Consider the following 16,366-nt stretch of genomic DNA (forward strand, 5'->3'; position numbering starts at 1 on the left):
ATCGTTATCGGAGGACAAAATGTAATAGGTTCAGACCCTAACTTGACCTTTCAGATCCATCTTATATAAAAGTTAGGAATTTATTAAGTATAGTACAAACATCCTTAAATAGTAATATATCTATAATATGTATATATGTTATTATATTATACCTATTTACTCATAGAGTAGGCTCCTACGCCTCCTACTACATAAAAATCGTCCATAATGAAAATATAATGCGAAAAATATATGGACAGCATCGTGCATAATTATTACAACATAGGGAAGGGTTAAGCCCTTAGCGCTGATAATAACATTAAGTGCATCGGTCACCGACCCCGGGCTACGAATTCAAACAGGTAGCACCGGCGGGCGTTTCATCAAATTATCTGCCGACGAGTCTATGATGCTCAACATTTGTTCAGCATTATAATATCAACAGATTTGTAGACTGTTTATAATACAATCAAACGGTTATACAGGTATAAGTGTTTACTGTCGCATTAGGCGATACTTACTTCGGCAGACAGTAGTAAAGGATGAAAATAAAATGTTACACGACTAAGTTAAGTTATTTTTCTAAGCATTAAGTATTAGTATTCGCATTAAGAAAAGCGTGTTTTATATTACGAACAAGTAATAAATTAATAGTGTTCCAAAACGTCACATTGTTATGACTATACCATTGTTTTCAGGCTCCATGACAATTCCATACGCACCGTTACTGGTGACGTTAATACCGATATAAATAAAACGTGAATTATTTATTGATGGCCATAGCGAGAACCTATCTAATCGATAGTCTGATATTATCGTTCAAAAATGCTTTAAACAAGTCTACATCTGGACAAAGGTGCATCTGACTGCAAACGAATACGACCAATCCAAATAAAAGAAATAAAGCTTTATAGTATATTACAAATATTGGAAATCTGTACTTAAATAAGAATCTAGGACAATAAATTCAGTGCACGAAATGCAAAGAAGAATCCAACATTTCCCAGGCATTTTGTAAAACTTTACATAACGCTTTCCGAATAGAACCGAGGCGACGAAGAAATCCGTATTTAAAGATAGCAAGTAATCTCGGTAAAAGGTCGCCGCTGGTAACACTTCGTCCAAATTAATCCGAGTCTTCAAATAACACTGTCGCCATTTCGTGATGAATCTTATTATATAGCACCAACAAATATTTTAAAAGGAAATGAGTACAAGTAGACAGTTTAAATAAATGAGTCGAAAAATAAACGCTAGCGAAGAGGCTCTGGAACGGTAAAATTGTTTGACAGCCAGTGTCGTAATCAGTAATCAACTTTACCCTCTCTCCCCGGAACGATAAAAGGGAGGTTGGGGTAAATCCGACACAGCTTCAATACAATTTTTATATCAGACTTTTTTTAGCTAAACGATTTGGACTTTGGACGTCTGTAATATATTGGTAATTTATAAATCTACTTTCGCAAGATTTAAATTTTCGATAGAAATATTTTTTTAAAGCGATGCCTACTTTCCCGCGTATTGCCAGGGGTGGGTAATGACGTATAACCACCCCTTGTGGTTTTCGAGGTTCTTGAGTGAAAGCCCCATTAAAGTTCGCTCAGAGACACACCTTCAGTTTGGAACCTTATTTGTTTGGTTATAAAAAAACGATGTACATATTGTTCCATGGCCTGAACTTTTTTATAGTGATCAATGAAAGGAGGAGTTAAAATTCGACATGCCATGTACACTGGAATTTCAATGCATGTTATACATATGTAGATTGGAAAACAGATTCCGCGTCTCACTATTAGCATATAGCTAGCACGTCAACACAACATCCCTCGCAGAAGGTATCATGGCGATTTAATTAATTTAAAACTTCATTTCGCGATACCGTAGACTAAAAACGAAAGTTAATTTCCGGAGATGGTCCCACGTTTAATAATCTTTTAATATTTAAACTGGGTAATGAAATACTCAAGTATTAAAGTCTGACCTATGAATGTATAGCGAACAAGCCAAGTTAAGTATGATATTCATAAAATAATACTTTAAGTGTGAAGATAATAGTGAACTCTTCGTTTATAATGAAATGAACAACTGGAAACTTTGTAAATAAAAAGAAGAGTGAAAATATCTGCAGCGAGACGAAAAAAGTAGTGCAAAAATAAAATTTAGAAGGCTTATTTAAATTTTGCGGTAGAGCAGGAGTGCAGGCACGGAGAAGTTTGTAACTCAAACACTGAGCAACTTTGCTAGGGAGCACTCAGGCGGAGACTAACCTGTCGAATCAAATTGAACCATGTTTTTATAGAAATAAAGGCATATTTTGAAACACTGCCACTGGCACTACCTGAAACACTTCTGGAGGCTATATCGAAAGTTTCGACTTTTCAAAAAGGGATACGTTAATGAGACCATTCGAGTATAAGGAACATAAGACAGAAAAAATATTTTGAAAGGTTTCCGATTTCAAAACATTCTTCAAAACGTTTTTCCTTTTTGACTGTTGTACAATTTTCATCAGCCTTACCATTCGGCATAACAAAACGCTACGTTGAAGGAAAACATCGACAAATCTATTTTTACATACCGCAACCAGGCAAGGGCAGAAAACCAAACAGCCTCATTTACAAGGAGCTAACCGAACGCGCCCCGGGCGAAGGCGCGAACGTCGGGCCACGCGACCGCTGCAGTAGCGGCGGCGGCCGCGTGACGTCACACGCGATCAATGGAACTGACGTCGAACGAAGCTGCCTCCCCACCTCCTGCCAGCCCCGCCGGCCCGGGCGCACCCCGCCACTATGCCGGCTGCCGCGGATGGGACACGACGAGAATTTATTGTACTGTTAATTAAGTTTATTGATAGAGGGTATTTCAAAACTTCGCACTCGAACAGTAATTAATAAAACTTCAGTTGTTTTTTATTCAGTTTGCATAGTTATGTAATGTAGTGCGGCAGGAGGCTGCGGTGTTTACGCGGGCATAGGGTGAGGTTAATCTGGGGGCAGCACTCGTGACTAATTTGTGTAAAAGTTGTGAGTTATTAAACACTGATTCAAAATGATTTTAACTAAATATTATGAGAAAAATTAGTTCAACTTGCACCCACATATTGGGATAATTTCCAATTTATGTTTAATATTATCAATACTAACTCATTAAAGGCAAATAAATTCAATTACTTTTATAAGAAGGTCTTAAATTGGATGCATTCTCCTGATTGAACATAACTAGGCAACATTTTTAACTCAGCAGGAGCTTCTTGCCCTCCAATCAAGCAATTCTTCTAAGAAAAATAACATTAAAGGTCTAGCTAAAAACACAAATTGATTAAGAATACATTTAATCTTTTCTACATTCTGTAGCAAAAAAATCTATTTACTTTTGTTATTTCAAAAGATTTTCATAGCTATCATTAAGCCAACAGTAAACCTATACAAATATAACAAAAGAGTAATCAGGTAATAGGATCTCACGATTACCAGTTAATGGTCGAAGCGGATCAATACCGGAGCCATCACTAAACAAACAAACCAAAACAGAGATCAATTCACACGAACAATGCTGGAAATAACCCTTTTACATTATAAGCCATTATTTATTTATGACGTCACTAACGTCACATGAGTATGTTTTTGGAAATATCATCACGTGACCCTTCGGCAATGGGAAACACTCAATAACATTTAGACGACAACTATATTGGCCCGAAAAAGGTTGACTTTAGATCCTTATCAAACAAAACCCATACGGGTACAGAAAGTACTGCCCACAAATATTTGTCAAAATTTCTTAACTAAACAAAACCCTCGAAACTTGCTGTATGACCTCAGAATAAAAGATGTTACGAAAAATGATGGAATATGGATTTTGTCCCATGCCTATTTTACAAATTAAAGTGGTAGAGAAAGCCTGAGAATTAACAGCAGCTTACAAAAGTAATACTTCATCAATTCCTGAATGCGAAGGTAGTAACCTGAAAGCGGAAATAGAACCTCTTTTTTAAATCACGGTATCATCTAATTTGCGTTTCTATAATAAGAGCCTCTTTCGGCCAGCCTTTCCCCCCAGGTGGTTTAGCCCAGACCAAAGCAAGAATTTCTAATGAATGTACGTTTCAGCCGTTTTGGGTAGTTGCCATCTTCGTAAAAAATTGGATATTATCTTAAAAAGGTTTGTTGTGCTGTAATAACTGTTTTTATACTACAGTGGGGGCTAATTTATCTATAATATGTATGTATTTAGAAATGTATTAGTATGTTTATCAATTGCCTAGTACTCAAAATACAGGCTTTGCTTAGTTTGAGAATAGATGGCGTAATGTGAAAGTTTAAAAAAGAAGTTTCATCTGATCTCTGACCGTTTTTCTACAATATGCCTCCACTAGGCTATTAGAAATAAACTGATTAAGTCAATGTTTTATCTAAGCAACTTTCGAAGTTAACTTATTCAAGTTTGAAGACTTCTATTTTAATTAATGAAAATCTTACTTGCAGGTTCTAGACAAACTTATCGACAGGAAAGTGAAGAGCAAAATGAATGACGCACCGCACGTAAAAACGGATCACATGACAGTACACTTTGCACAATTATATTTCAGTAAATTATGTGCAAATATTACACGACAGTTACTAATTAAATAAATTAACGCAACAACTCACACTTAAACAAGCAACGGTTTTATTGCGTTTGGAAACAACAGATAAATGTTTTCATGATTCAGAGTAAAAATATGCGAGCACAATTTCCGGACGTTATCTCTTGAGAATTGCAGATTATGAATGTGGGTCAAGTTATTATCATGATTACAGTGTAATATAAAAAGGGAAAAAGATCATTTATCTTTAATAAGGTCGGCCCTTGCAGGTTTGTTTAAGGTACACGTGACTGAACAAGGGATTTAGTTAAAACGTAACCTCATCTAATGAACAAGTAGCCCCATTAGGTAGTGCTATATTTAATTTCCTTCAACGAGAACAGATATAGATAGTAATCTATTACACACGAGTCTTGTAGACAACAGGCCATCAAATAGAACAGTTTTCAACAATTGTACCAACTTAATGATTACTTTGGAAAAAAATATATGCTTAAAAGTATTTTGTTTCAAGAATTTTAGCACGACACAACAAGTAAACAGCATTAGCTAATGCCTGTCCTTTAAACACTGAAGACTGGAGTCACCGAGCAATGACCGAAAGTTTAAACTTAGTCAATCAATCGATGAACTTTATTTATTTCATTAAAAAAGTAAGTGTAAGATTCGTTTGTGTCAACTCTTTAACAAATATTTTCTATTCAGCCGTACAATTGCTACAACAATTTTTCGTTAAAATATATCACAAAGAATGCTTCATATTTTACACAAAACATAAGTTATGGCCCGCAAACATATCAATTTCCACGGAAGATGCATGCATTATCTACATCATAGTTCATACTATATATTGTGGAGAGCGGGTGAGAGACCGGTAATACATCATCTACGTTCATATCGCATCTGCATCGGGGACTATCGGCGTGGTAGTCTAAGCAATACCCATATCTTCTAAGCCAGTGCACAGCAAACTTTCCCATTGAACATGTCTGCAACAGTCTTGTTTCCAGCCAGCGAGTACAATGACATTTAAGCACCGAACTTACAAGTTCCGTGACGAGGGTTTCGTGTGTTTGCTTGTCTTCTGCGACATTTATATGAACGACACATTAATTTACGTTCCTTCTTAGAATTTTTATAGAGTTTACATCCTTTTAATTCACCTAATCGTTAATCTATTTTTTATAATCATATGGCGATTGTTGCAAAAAAACAAGCGTTTCACGAAGTGACGTTGGTTTCTATAACTCTCTGATTTAATTGGTTTCAACTCCAGTGCGTGAAGAAAGAAATATGTAAAAGTGCTTCAAATACTACTGATGACAAAAGGATACTCTATTTAAACAGACAAGAAACACGCTGATACGTTCGAAGATGGAGTAATTTACCTCATACCACTGTCCCTTTAGATACAAACTAATGCCAGCTCTAACTCCGCAAATACACCTCTATTTAGAATCTAGGCAGGCTCATTTCTCTTGATTGCTCCATAAAAAGATTATCTTCCGAGGCCACACAACAATTACCTAACGAGAGTACGCCGAGACCGGGAGCATTAACACAAATCTAGTCAATTTTACGAAATGAATCATTTTAGATTACGCATCGATTTTTTGCACAAACAAAAGAACTAAGTTTGTCACCTACTCTTATAACTTTTTGCCATTCTACTCGGATGAATGTTGACTTGAGATTTTTTCGGCTTGGAAACCTTGCTATCAAAATTAAGAAAAAACTGGGAGTTACCAAACTTTTTGTACAGTGTTATATACAGCTGGCATTACAGGCGCGACTTGGACAAAGTAGTGGGATATAAAACGAAAGGTGGCTAACTGCTGGCAATGAATCCCGGGGGACTCGGACCCTGCCACTGCCTCGAGTTTTTCGTTTTGAAAGTTTAGATTACGCATAAATTTATCATTTAAGCGGCAAACTCTTTACATTAAACAAATTGACTCAAGCTCTCTACATTGCGTGGGCAGCGAAATTATGAAAACCTTAAAACGGAAAATAGGAGAACGCGGCTGCGTATGCGGCTCCAGACAATGTGGGCCAGGTAATGACGGTTATCCTCTTTTCAGTACATTACGTGAAACAATACGGCATATTGTGTCTCAAATTGCGAATATCACGAGCCAATTACTATAGTAGCGGGGATACATTCCTACCATTTCCCATGGAGGAGCCGGGCTTTGAGACAAGCGGTTATCTACTATACGAGCAATACTAATTGTAATCGTAATATTACGTTTTTGTATGACTAATGCCTAAATAGGACCAGATTAGATGCAAACTCTTACTTCGATAAAATCTTGTAGACCGTCCGTGTATGAATCATATTGTTTAGTAGACGTTGATATCAATGAATCCTTCCGATAAAATTGGCAAATAAAAATTATATTTTAGAACTTGAGATTTTGCAACCGTAGTTACGTGGATATACACATACTGAAGAGGTAATATTTCAATGGACTTTCTGTTAATAAAGGTGATTTCGATCGTACTCATATATCTTAAATTTCCGCCATTTCTCCAGATCGCAAAGCCCGCTAACTTCGAAGCCTCGCCTAAATTATATAACCCTCTTGAACGCGGCGCGGGGTGAGGGACGCCCCAACAATACGAGCGGTATCGAGCGACGGCCGTCCCTCTTCCACAGGTGCCTCTCTCTCGCACCCGCGTACTCAGATACCGGACGTGACAGCACCGATCCTTTCCACCGACGTCATTCATTGCGCCGCAGAACGCGTAACATAATAAACCTATGTACCACCAATGTACGAGGTACATTGAGAAAGTTACATGAATAGACATTGATTTCAGAGTTGTGAACGGCGAAAGGCTATTGAGTCCAGTACAGTAAATATCTTATGTATTGTCAGAAATATAAACTGAAATCTCAAAAATCAATGAACTTCATTTTTTTTAAATTGAATTTCTGTAGTAAAAAAAACATTGCAAAAAGAAAAGGTATTGTGTGATATATTTTTAAAAATTACATTTGTCAGAACCACCCTTTTATTTTATATGATTTTGTAATTCACAACTATTAGAAATGGGTTGAATTTTGGAGAAAAATATACAATTAACACACCTTGGCTTCATTCAGGCTATTAGGGCCTTAGAATATTGTTTCTTTTTCTAGCTACATGAAGACTTCCATGGATGGAATTATATTAAATATTGTGTTTATTGTTTGTTTAACTACCATACAATCTTAATAATATAAACACATTTTAAAATTCTTTAGACATAATGTCACAACAATGTAATAATATTAAAACCTGTTACATATTTATTAATGACAATTTTATTATAAGTATAGATATCACTGTACCACCTGGCTGTAGTTATTATATTCTGACGCAGGTAACTTGATAAGACCAATTATTTTTTATTACCTATAATTAGCTAAAACTCATATAAATACACATTATTAATATCCAACCAGCAATGACCAATTCAGATTTTATTTTGCATAAAAAATATGCTTTTTTAATTATGCAATCTTCAAGGTTGTAATATATTAAAAATATAATTTGGTTAAAATTTTAGTAATGAATTGTTGTGCCTACATAATATTTTTGCACATATTGTGATGATCAGTGTTTCATTATGCTAACTCATTCTAAGTGACAAGAATAAAAGACAAAATGAGAAGACCACCCGATAAATAGTCCCATTATACACAAATTAAAAAATTAGAAATTGTTCCTGAATTACTGAATTTCTTATTACTTTTTTATGAGAGTTAATAATAAGCTCACTCAAAGGGAATACCCACTGATAGACATATATTTGTTCCTTAGTTGAATAGTCCACTTTTGAACAGCATGAGTATCAAGACAACAGTTTATTTCAATGTAAGTTTATAGTTAATCGTAAGAAGTCGTAGAAACGCCGGCTGCAATACTGTATCAGTTGACTTTCGTATCACAACATCGACGTCCGTATCGCTATCAATAGATCTCAAAATATACATACATAACGTTCCTCCTATAAATTCCTACTTCTCTTTTGACATAAAGCTTACGTAGCAGACAGCCAGACTCGAATTCCGCCGCCGCATTCCACAACACACTACTATCGCCGACAACACAATTAGCAATAGCGACAATAATTTAATAATTCAAAATGCCATTCGATCTATTTTCGCATCCCACGTTATCTAAAATAAAGATTTAAAAATGAACTTACCGATAAATAAGCGGAGGGTCACGATTGCAGCATATATATAGTTTTGCAACAAAAACACTGTTCTCACGAAAATAAAATGTTTTAAAACACGAATTATTCAATATTTTTATATGAATAGACGTCGACAGAGTGACGGATTTTGACATTCAACTTTTGTTATTGCCATTTAGAAAAAAGTGTTACCATTATATAATTATATGTTTTGGAAATAAAGGATTTAATAACATTTTATATTATTTCTTTTCTAGTAATGGGATAAATATATTATTTCGTAGGAATTTGATTTCACTTTTAATGGATCCTCTTTCTGAGAAGATGATTCAAAAGTTTCGGTTATGGGAATCAGAAAAATTAAATGTTTCAACTAGAAAGTAAAAATACGCTTTTTTGTATTTTATTAAATAAAATTGTCTTTAGAATTTTTGCCAGAATTTTGTGGAAAACTGTCGTGACTTTATATTATTATTTGTTTTTAACAGGAGTTCTTGCTACATCATTTATATTATGTGAACAGTCAAAAATTATTACGCAACCAAGTATACCTTTGAATTTATTCAATCAACATTCAATACAGTCTATCTAGTTTCATATCTAGACTTATATGCCTTGCCTAAGTTTCGCCACAACAACCGGTTCTCCGGAGTTAAACCTTGATACAAAGCCTTTATAGACACTGAATATTTTACTTTATCACAATGCTGTCCACTTTGGCTCTGACATGGCTCTGACTTATTTTGTTTATGGTAAGTCGGAAACGGAAGAGAATGAATGAGTGGAATCGAAATAATGTCGTCATCAGTCGCGTAAACTACGAAGTGCCCAACAACGTAATACAGTCGTACCAACCAATGACAATTTTCAGACTCAAGGGTACCAACCAATCAACAATCAAGTAACGCGGTCTCGATCTTTCAATTTGTTTAGTTCAGGTCGCCATTTTGTGCTCGAGCTCACTGTGCGATTAAAACGTTAACCTGAGTAATTGTATAATCTTGTGTTATTTTCCTTCAGTTGTGATTTGTTTACGCGTAGTTTTATTTGGGTAAGGTAAGTTTCACCTACAAATTGGTTACACATCGTTAAATACTTAACTTTGCTCGGTAATACGAACTTCCATTGTCATGGACGCTGCTGACTCATTTCGTCAAATTATGTATGCGTTTCAGAATCTAAAATGCCGGGCGCCGGTACTTTCAAAATCTTCGTCGGGAATCTATCCGATAAAACGACGGACGCCGATCTTAGACCGCTATTCGAAAAGTACGGTACGGTCGTAGAATGCGATATCGTCAGAAATTACGGTTTCGTGCACATGGAAAACGAGGAAGTCGGCCGCGAAGCCATTCAGTTCTTAAACGGAGAGATAGTTCATGGCCAAGCAATCAAAATAGAAGCTGCCAAGAGCCGAAAGGCACCGTCTACGCCGACCACCAAAATATTCGTCGGTAACCTAACGGACAAGACGCGCGCGCCCGAAGTCCGCGAGCTGTTTCAGAAGTTCGGCACGGTCGTCGAATGCGATATCGTTCGTAATTATGGCTTCGTGCACTTGGACGCGTCGGGCGACGTCAACGAAGCTATCAAAGAGTTGAACGGTATGATGGTGGACGGACAGCCAATGAAGGTGCAGCTGTCAACGAGCCGCGTCCGTCAGCGCCCGGGCATGGGCGACCCCGAGCAGTGCTACCGCTGCGGTCGGGGCGGTCATTGGTCTAAGGAGTGCCCGAAGGCCCTAGGACCAGACCGAAACGGTTTCCGCGATCGAGCTTTCGGCCGCGACCCCTACCCCCCGCCGCCGCCGCCGCCGTTCCTTCGCGATCGCATGATGGGAGGATTTGGGGTAACGCGTTCTCTCTTACTTTCCGAACCGTCGGTTTCCATCTGACCGCTTTCGATGCATCACGTAGGCCGAGCGCGTAGAGTCTGTCTTCGCACGCGGATCCTAACCCGGGCCGAAATAACATGATCGGACTCGGTGATGCTACAGTCGCTGCTCACCCTCACTAAACTATGTCATGTTTACGCTGATAACATACCTACATACACAAGCATTGGATTTTGTTATGAAATGTCTATCGTTTTACTCGAACTAATTTTATTTATTACTCCAGGATCCATATGATGGGTACTACGAACGTGCGAGATTCGAGTCGCCACGGGACTTGTTCGAGCGCCGGTACCCTGTGGGAGCTTCGCGCGGGCTAGAGATGGGAGCCTCACGAGGTGGTCGGGGAGACTTCGTGTCTCCTCCACTGCGCCGTGAGCCGATGCCGCCGATGCCCAGTCTGCCACCCATGCGCAGCTCGATGGGATCCATGAGGTCGTCGTATGATGCTATGTACAGCCGACGAAGTCCCCCTCAAGGACCACAAATGTCCCGGGGGTGAGAACTGACTTGTGTCAATGTTGTGTTACCATTTCTGATTTCTTAACTTTCTAGTGCACCCATGTAGTTATAGATTTGTCATCACATTTCATGTTCAACTCTTATGATTTATATCTCATTTTAATTTTCTTCAAAATTTTTCATTAACACAACTCTCACCTCCCATACTATATTGCCATCTAATATATTGATGAATAGTGGAATCACTTAAGCTGTTATCACTATAATAATAACAAATAACCTCATTGACTTGAACATCTCAAAATAATGTTGTTATCTCTTTCCCTACAGAATGTATGAAGATTTTAGCAGAGACACATTTGATGACAGAAGGTAAGATATTAAAACTTTGAATTTGCTGACTGCATTGCAAACATTAGATTCGCTAACCAAATAATGTTGTTGTTTCAGGCCGGGCATGCGTGGACCATCGCCCTCCAGAAGATACGCGCCTTATTAGCATAATACTAGACTAGATTTAGTTGTCTAAAGCTCAGTTACATCAATTGTAATTCACACTACTGACTGGCTGACAATAGTTAGTACCGTTTTATATAGGTAATTATAATTTGTATAAGTTGAGGTGGGAGTGACTGATGAGCGATTTCCACAAATGTGCGATTGTCATGGAAGCTTATGAATGTATCTTGTGACTGAATGTAAATAAGTAAAATTAAATATCATTTTAAGTACACATGTGTAATTTATTTGCATCTGAACAGGTCTGGTTTCAACTATAGTAACTGTACTTGAACATTTGACCATTTAATTGTTAAATGGCTAACAAATCAAGCTGCGTTAGCCGTTTTTTGAAATTGCCTAGCCTCGACAACACTTCTCTCCAAATCTCAATGCTGAAAAGTCCCTATGGCAAGAAAAAATCGAAGAAACGTTCACATGGACCAAATGTCATGTCTGAGAACGTGTCACCGCGCGACCTCTGTTATCATAGGTTGGTACTATCTCCATTGAACGGATGAAGTTGTACCTTATTGAACCTTTTAGGTCCATAGTTTCATACTAATTGGCTTGGTGAAATTCCGTTCCAAATCTTAAATACCGAGTTAATTTTGTTACATATTCGTGTCATTTATTACAAAAAATTGCTGAGATCGGTGGATTATTTAAGTACACTTCGTTTTCAAGTAGACTGAATAAGTCAAGCTTCGTTCAGTTGGTGTTGCCATTTCATTTTTTTTTCACCACACCTTGCACATTTACCCAGAGCAGAATACTCCTGAACAGATAATAAATACGATATATGCGCCTTCAAGCTTTCCAAATTTATTTTATATATAAAATTTATGGCGCCTTTAAGTCCAAATTTCTATACAATTAGAAATCCGACCTTCACACCTAAATCATCACAATCCTATGTAGGGGACGCAGGACATGCGTTTTAGTGATATACGAATGCGTGTCATGGGCATGGACCTAGTCATGGGTCAAATATCTTTCTTTTATTTTACGGTATAAAATTATCCTAAATGGTAGATTTTACCCAAGGTTGGCAACCCCACATGAAATGAAATATTTTTTTTTGCTCTTTCCATAAAGATCCATAAAGCTCTTATGGATCACCTCTAGCACTGGGCATCTAAAAAAATGCTTAATGTACTACAAGGCATTCACTAGAAGTACTAGTACTTAGATTTTAAACAAGTCGTGATTTGTACCAAACCACAGATTTCCATCGCTCTGCCAATTTTCACCATACTCAACATTGTAAAATAGACATTATTCCACATACTTTTATCCCACTCTAGGCGTAAAACCAACGTAAAACTCAAAGGGAACCGTCATTTGGGTTTCCGATGTTTTGCGGATTCGGAATGCGTCGAAGGCAGTCGGCGAAATATTTTATGAAGTAGGTCGATGAGGTATAAAAATAAATAGACGTAATCTATGTCCATTAATGTTTTATTTGTAACTTAACACGTATTATAAAGACCTATGCAATGTCAGCTACCGGCTATATTTACAAACACTGTACAGGGTGCGTGTGCACGAGTAAATGCTAGGCGGTCACTTGGTCTACATCTACAAACATTTTCAAATCCATTATATTACAGCTGCCGTTACATGTGCGGCGAATAGGCATCACGAGGACCATTACTGTTATCCAATCATGAATTTGTTCAAGTGAGCTGGACTGAGCATACCACGTACAAACAGACCTGTAAGACCACTTTAACATTGTGAACAAGAAACTACAACTTCGACATGTCTATTCGCGGCAATATACTACAAGTATTCAGTAATGTAACATTTTCAATATTACATTCTATACATATTGGGTATAAATACTTCATGAGCAATTCAAAGTAAGTGTAATACACAAGTGGAACTGATTCAATAGTTATATCGTCGTCACAAGGTACACTCGTACAGTAAGGTAAGGCACTTCAGACCAAGGACGTCGCTACACAACACGAGTGTATAACAGTACGCCTTCTCATCAAGGCAGAGGTGTACTTATAGTACACAAGGTCCGCTAGTGACTCGTAAGTCGCAGGCACTCGAGACATGGTCCAACGTCGGCGGGTCTGTTGCGAACCATGCCCTTACAGAACACCGCGTCAAACCAGAAACTCTTACATATATTTAATACTCACACTACTATTAGTCTTTTTATCATTGTTTAAGTACAATCCACATTAGCTACCTGTACCGACACAAATATGAATACAAAATGCATGTTCCACGGCTACGTGAATAATTTTGAAAGCAACACTTGTTTTGTACGAATATAAAGGCGTCTTATTGTCAAAATATCACAATACATGTCGCACGTCGGCAGGGCACTTCACAATAGTGACCTAATATACAGGAGAAACGTAAACAGAGTATTGTTTCATATGTACACTCCCATACCGCAGCTGCCTCCACGCGAACACTACCATTGCTTATACAAACGGAAGACAACAAATGTTTCTTTATAGAATCACTTCAACATTACATCTAAGTAACAGTAATAAAATAAAACATTACTTTAGAACAAAACTAAAATCAAAATCGTACAGTCGACGAGAGATTCCATCGGGAACGTTCATAAGTCAGTCATAACCGAGGGGCGGCCCGCTATCCGAATAAACTTAACAATACTGAGATTTAAACAAGAACGGTGGTCGAACTGAATTTTCACATCGATGGGGCTTCGCAGCGTGTCACTCCGCGGAGTCGTAATAAATAGTGCAGAACAGGAAGGGCCCGGGCTCAGAGCATCTTGACGGCGGTGTCGGCGTGGTAGCGCGCCAGCGTCTTCTTGACGCGCAGCGCCGTGAGCCGCACGCGCGGGTCGGCGTGCCAGCACTCGGGCAGCAGCGCGGCCAGCGCGGCGGGCGCGGCGGCGGCCCGCCAGCGCGCCGCCAGCGCCGGCCGCGCGCCGCCGCGCACCACCAGCGCGTGCATGTGCTCGAAGCTGGGGTCGGGCGGCACCAGCCCCGCGTACGGCAGCGCGTACGGCTCCACGTCCTGCGCCTTGTCGCCCGTGGCGCAGCGCCGACACATCTCCCACAGCACCAGCCCCAGCGAGTACATGTCGGCCATCTTGAAGGCCTCGAAGTTGCTCACGTCCAGCTTCTCGTCCAGCACCTCTGGCGCCATGTACCGGCGCGTGCCCACGCGCGTGTTGGGCGCGATGTCCACCTCGTTCCGCTCCGCCACGTACCGCACCGCCAGCCCGAAGTCCGCGATGGCGCACTGCCCGTTCCGCTTCACTAGTATGTTCTTACTCTTTATGTCTCGATGCGCGATCGCCGGCTTGCCCTTCGTTCCGAAAATATCCATGTGTAAGTGTGCTAACCCGCTAACTATGGAGTAAGCCATGGTCATCAAACTGTGATTGTCGAGAACCACGGTCTGTAGGTAGTCATGGAGCGAGCCGTTCTCATGGTAATCCGTAATTAAGAGCATCTGAGTCCAGGACCCGGTTCCCTTGATGTCGGCAGCGATGAAACCCAAGATGTTTTCGTGTCGCATAAGTACAGTTTGATAGATTTCAGTTTCACGGAACCACGATGCCTCTTCGGTAGTGAAGAAAACCTTGACAGCAACACGCTCGCCGCGCCAGCGCGCGAGCCAGACCTCGCCGTAGCGACCCTTGCCGATAGACTCGACCATCTGGATCTGCTTGGCCACGGTGCGCTGCACCAGCAGTGGCAGGCCGGAGCCGGAGCCCGAGGACACGTCGGGCGGCAGCGGCGCGGGCGGCGAGGGCGGGCGCTTGTGCGCGCGGCGGCGGCGGCGGCACAGCAGCAGGAAGCCGGCCAGCGCCGCCAGCAGCGCCACGCACAGCGCCGCGGCCACCAGCAGCGCCGCCGCGCCGCCGCCGCCGCCGTGCAGCCCCGGCGTCTCCGTCACGTCGGGCGGCGGCTCGGCCAGCTGGGGCTGCAGCCGCCGGTTGCACAGGTCGCTCTCGTTGCAGCATTCTATCACCTTAGGGTGCTGGTGAGGCACTTGGGAGCTTTTGCACTGAAATAAATATACGGTTATATTAATGAGGATCCTTGTAGATCCACAATAACATTGTTTAACACTAAAATTGTTACTTAATGTAAGTGACTATTTGCAGACAACCAAAAACTGTTTTGTCAACAATAATGAAGGCACTCACTTGCATGAGCCCCGACTCGTCGGGCGGCATGCAGCCGGCGGTGCGGTCGAGCACGACGAGCCCATTGTCGTCGAGCACCTCCTCGACGGAGACGAAGCAGTAGCTGCCGGGCTGCGTGACGCAGGTGCCGTTGGCCGCGCCGTCAGGGCACGCGCTGGCACCCAGGCACTCGCACACTAGGCCCCGGCCTGGAAATACAATTACTAATTGTTAATTACTTCAAATCAAATATATGTATATGACGACTTACTACATACGAATTGTAGTTACGGAATTAACTGATTTAGGTTTTGGTTTCCTCGGTGGGCGAATACATTTCCGTCGGAACAATGATGTATGAAATGAAATACCAAATCCTATCACAAAAACAACAAAAAAGAACACAGTATTCAAAATCCTTATTACTCAAGATAAATTAACGAACAACGCACATTGTCCTAATTATATTAGGCAGTGCTCGTACAATAAATCATGGCTCGCCACGTCAGGCTCGACTGTACGAAATCTTAACAGATAACGCGTCGATGAATTTATAATGAAGGAATCTGATATGAAAGACTCGCGTAATGCCCGTCCGTGTTTGTACACTAACGATGAGAAAAAA

General features: G+C 40.0%; 3 protein-coding genes across 8 annotated transcripts in view; 1 reads left to right on the forward strand and 2 right to left on the reverse strand.

The window, feature by feature from the left end:
• Positions 1-8,922, reverse strand: part of LOC113503670 (stress-activated protein kinase JNK) — an 86,028-nt gene extending 77,106 nt beyond the window's left edge. For both annotated transcript variants that reach the window (XM_026885711.1, XM_026885709.1), the window contains exon 1: positions 8,762-8,922. The gene's annotated coding sequence lies outside the window, so the exon portion shown is untranslated. The remainder of the gene's footprint in view (positions 1-8,761) is intronic.
• Positions 8,923-9,645: 723 nt separating this feature from the next.
• Positions 9,646-11,841, forward strand: LOC113503671 (RNA-binding protein lark). Of its 3 annotated transcripts, none has more exons than XM_026885714.1 (5): positions 9,646-9,803; positions 9,928-10,601; positions 10,873-11,144; positions 11,439-11,480; positions 11,559-11,841. In XM_026885714.1, exons 2-5 carry the CDS (start codon positions 9,936-9,938, stop codon positions 11,605-11,607), a joined length of 1,029 nt encoding a protein of 342 aa, XP_026741515.1. In that variant the 5' UTR covers positions 9,646-9,803; positions 9,928-9,935; the 3' UTR covers positions 11,608-11,841. The 3 variants fall into 3 exon arrangements, with proteins under 3 accessions (XP_026741515.1, XP_026741516.1, XP_026741514.1); XM_026885715.1 differs by having other exon boundaries at positions 9,649-9,808; positions 10,873-11,081; XM_026885713.1 differs by having other exon boundaries at positions 9,651-9,808.
• A 1,208-nt stretch (positions 11,842-13,049) lies between these two features.
• LOC113503669 (bone morphogenetic protein receptor type-1B) overlaps positions 13,050-16,366 on the reverse strand; it is a 59,393-nt gene continuing 56,076 nt past the window's right edge. For 2 of the 3 annotated variants that reach the window (XM_026885707.1, XM_026885706.1), the window contains exons 2-3: positions 15,763-15,950; positions 13,050-15,620 (exon numbers count right to left, since the gene is read on the reverse strand). In XM_026885707.1, coding sequence (XP_026741508.1) covers positions 14,364-15,620; positions 15,763-15,950 — 1,445 coding nt within the window. In that variant the 3' untranslated portion in view covers positions 13,050-14,363. The remainder of the gene's footprint in view (positions 15,621-15,762; positions 15,951-16,366) is intronic. The other variant, XM_026885708.1, reaches the window with a different exon arrangement.

Source organism: Trichoplusia ni, chromosome 20 (genome assembly GCF_003590095.1).
Source record: "Trichoplusia ni isolate ovarian cell line Hi5 chromosome 20, tn1, whole genome shotgun sequence".
Taxonomy (NCBI): domain Eukaryota; kingdom Metazoa; phylum Arthropoda; class Insecta; order Lepidoptera; family Noctuidae; genus Trichoplusia; species Trichoplusia ni.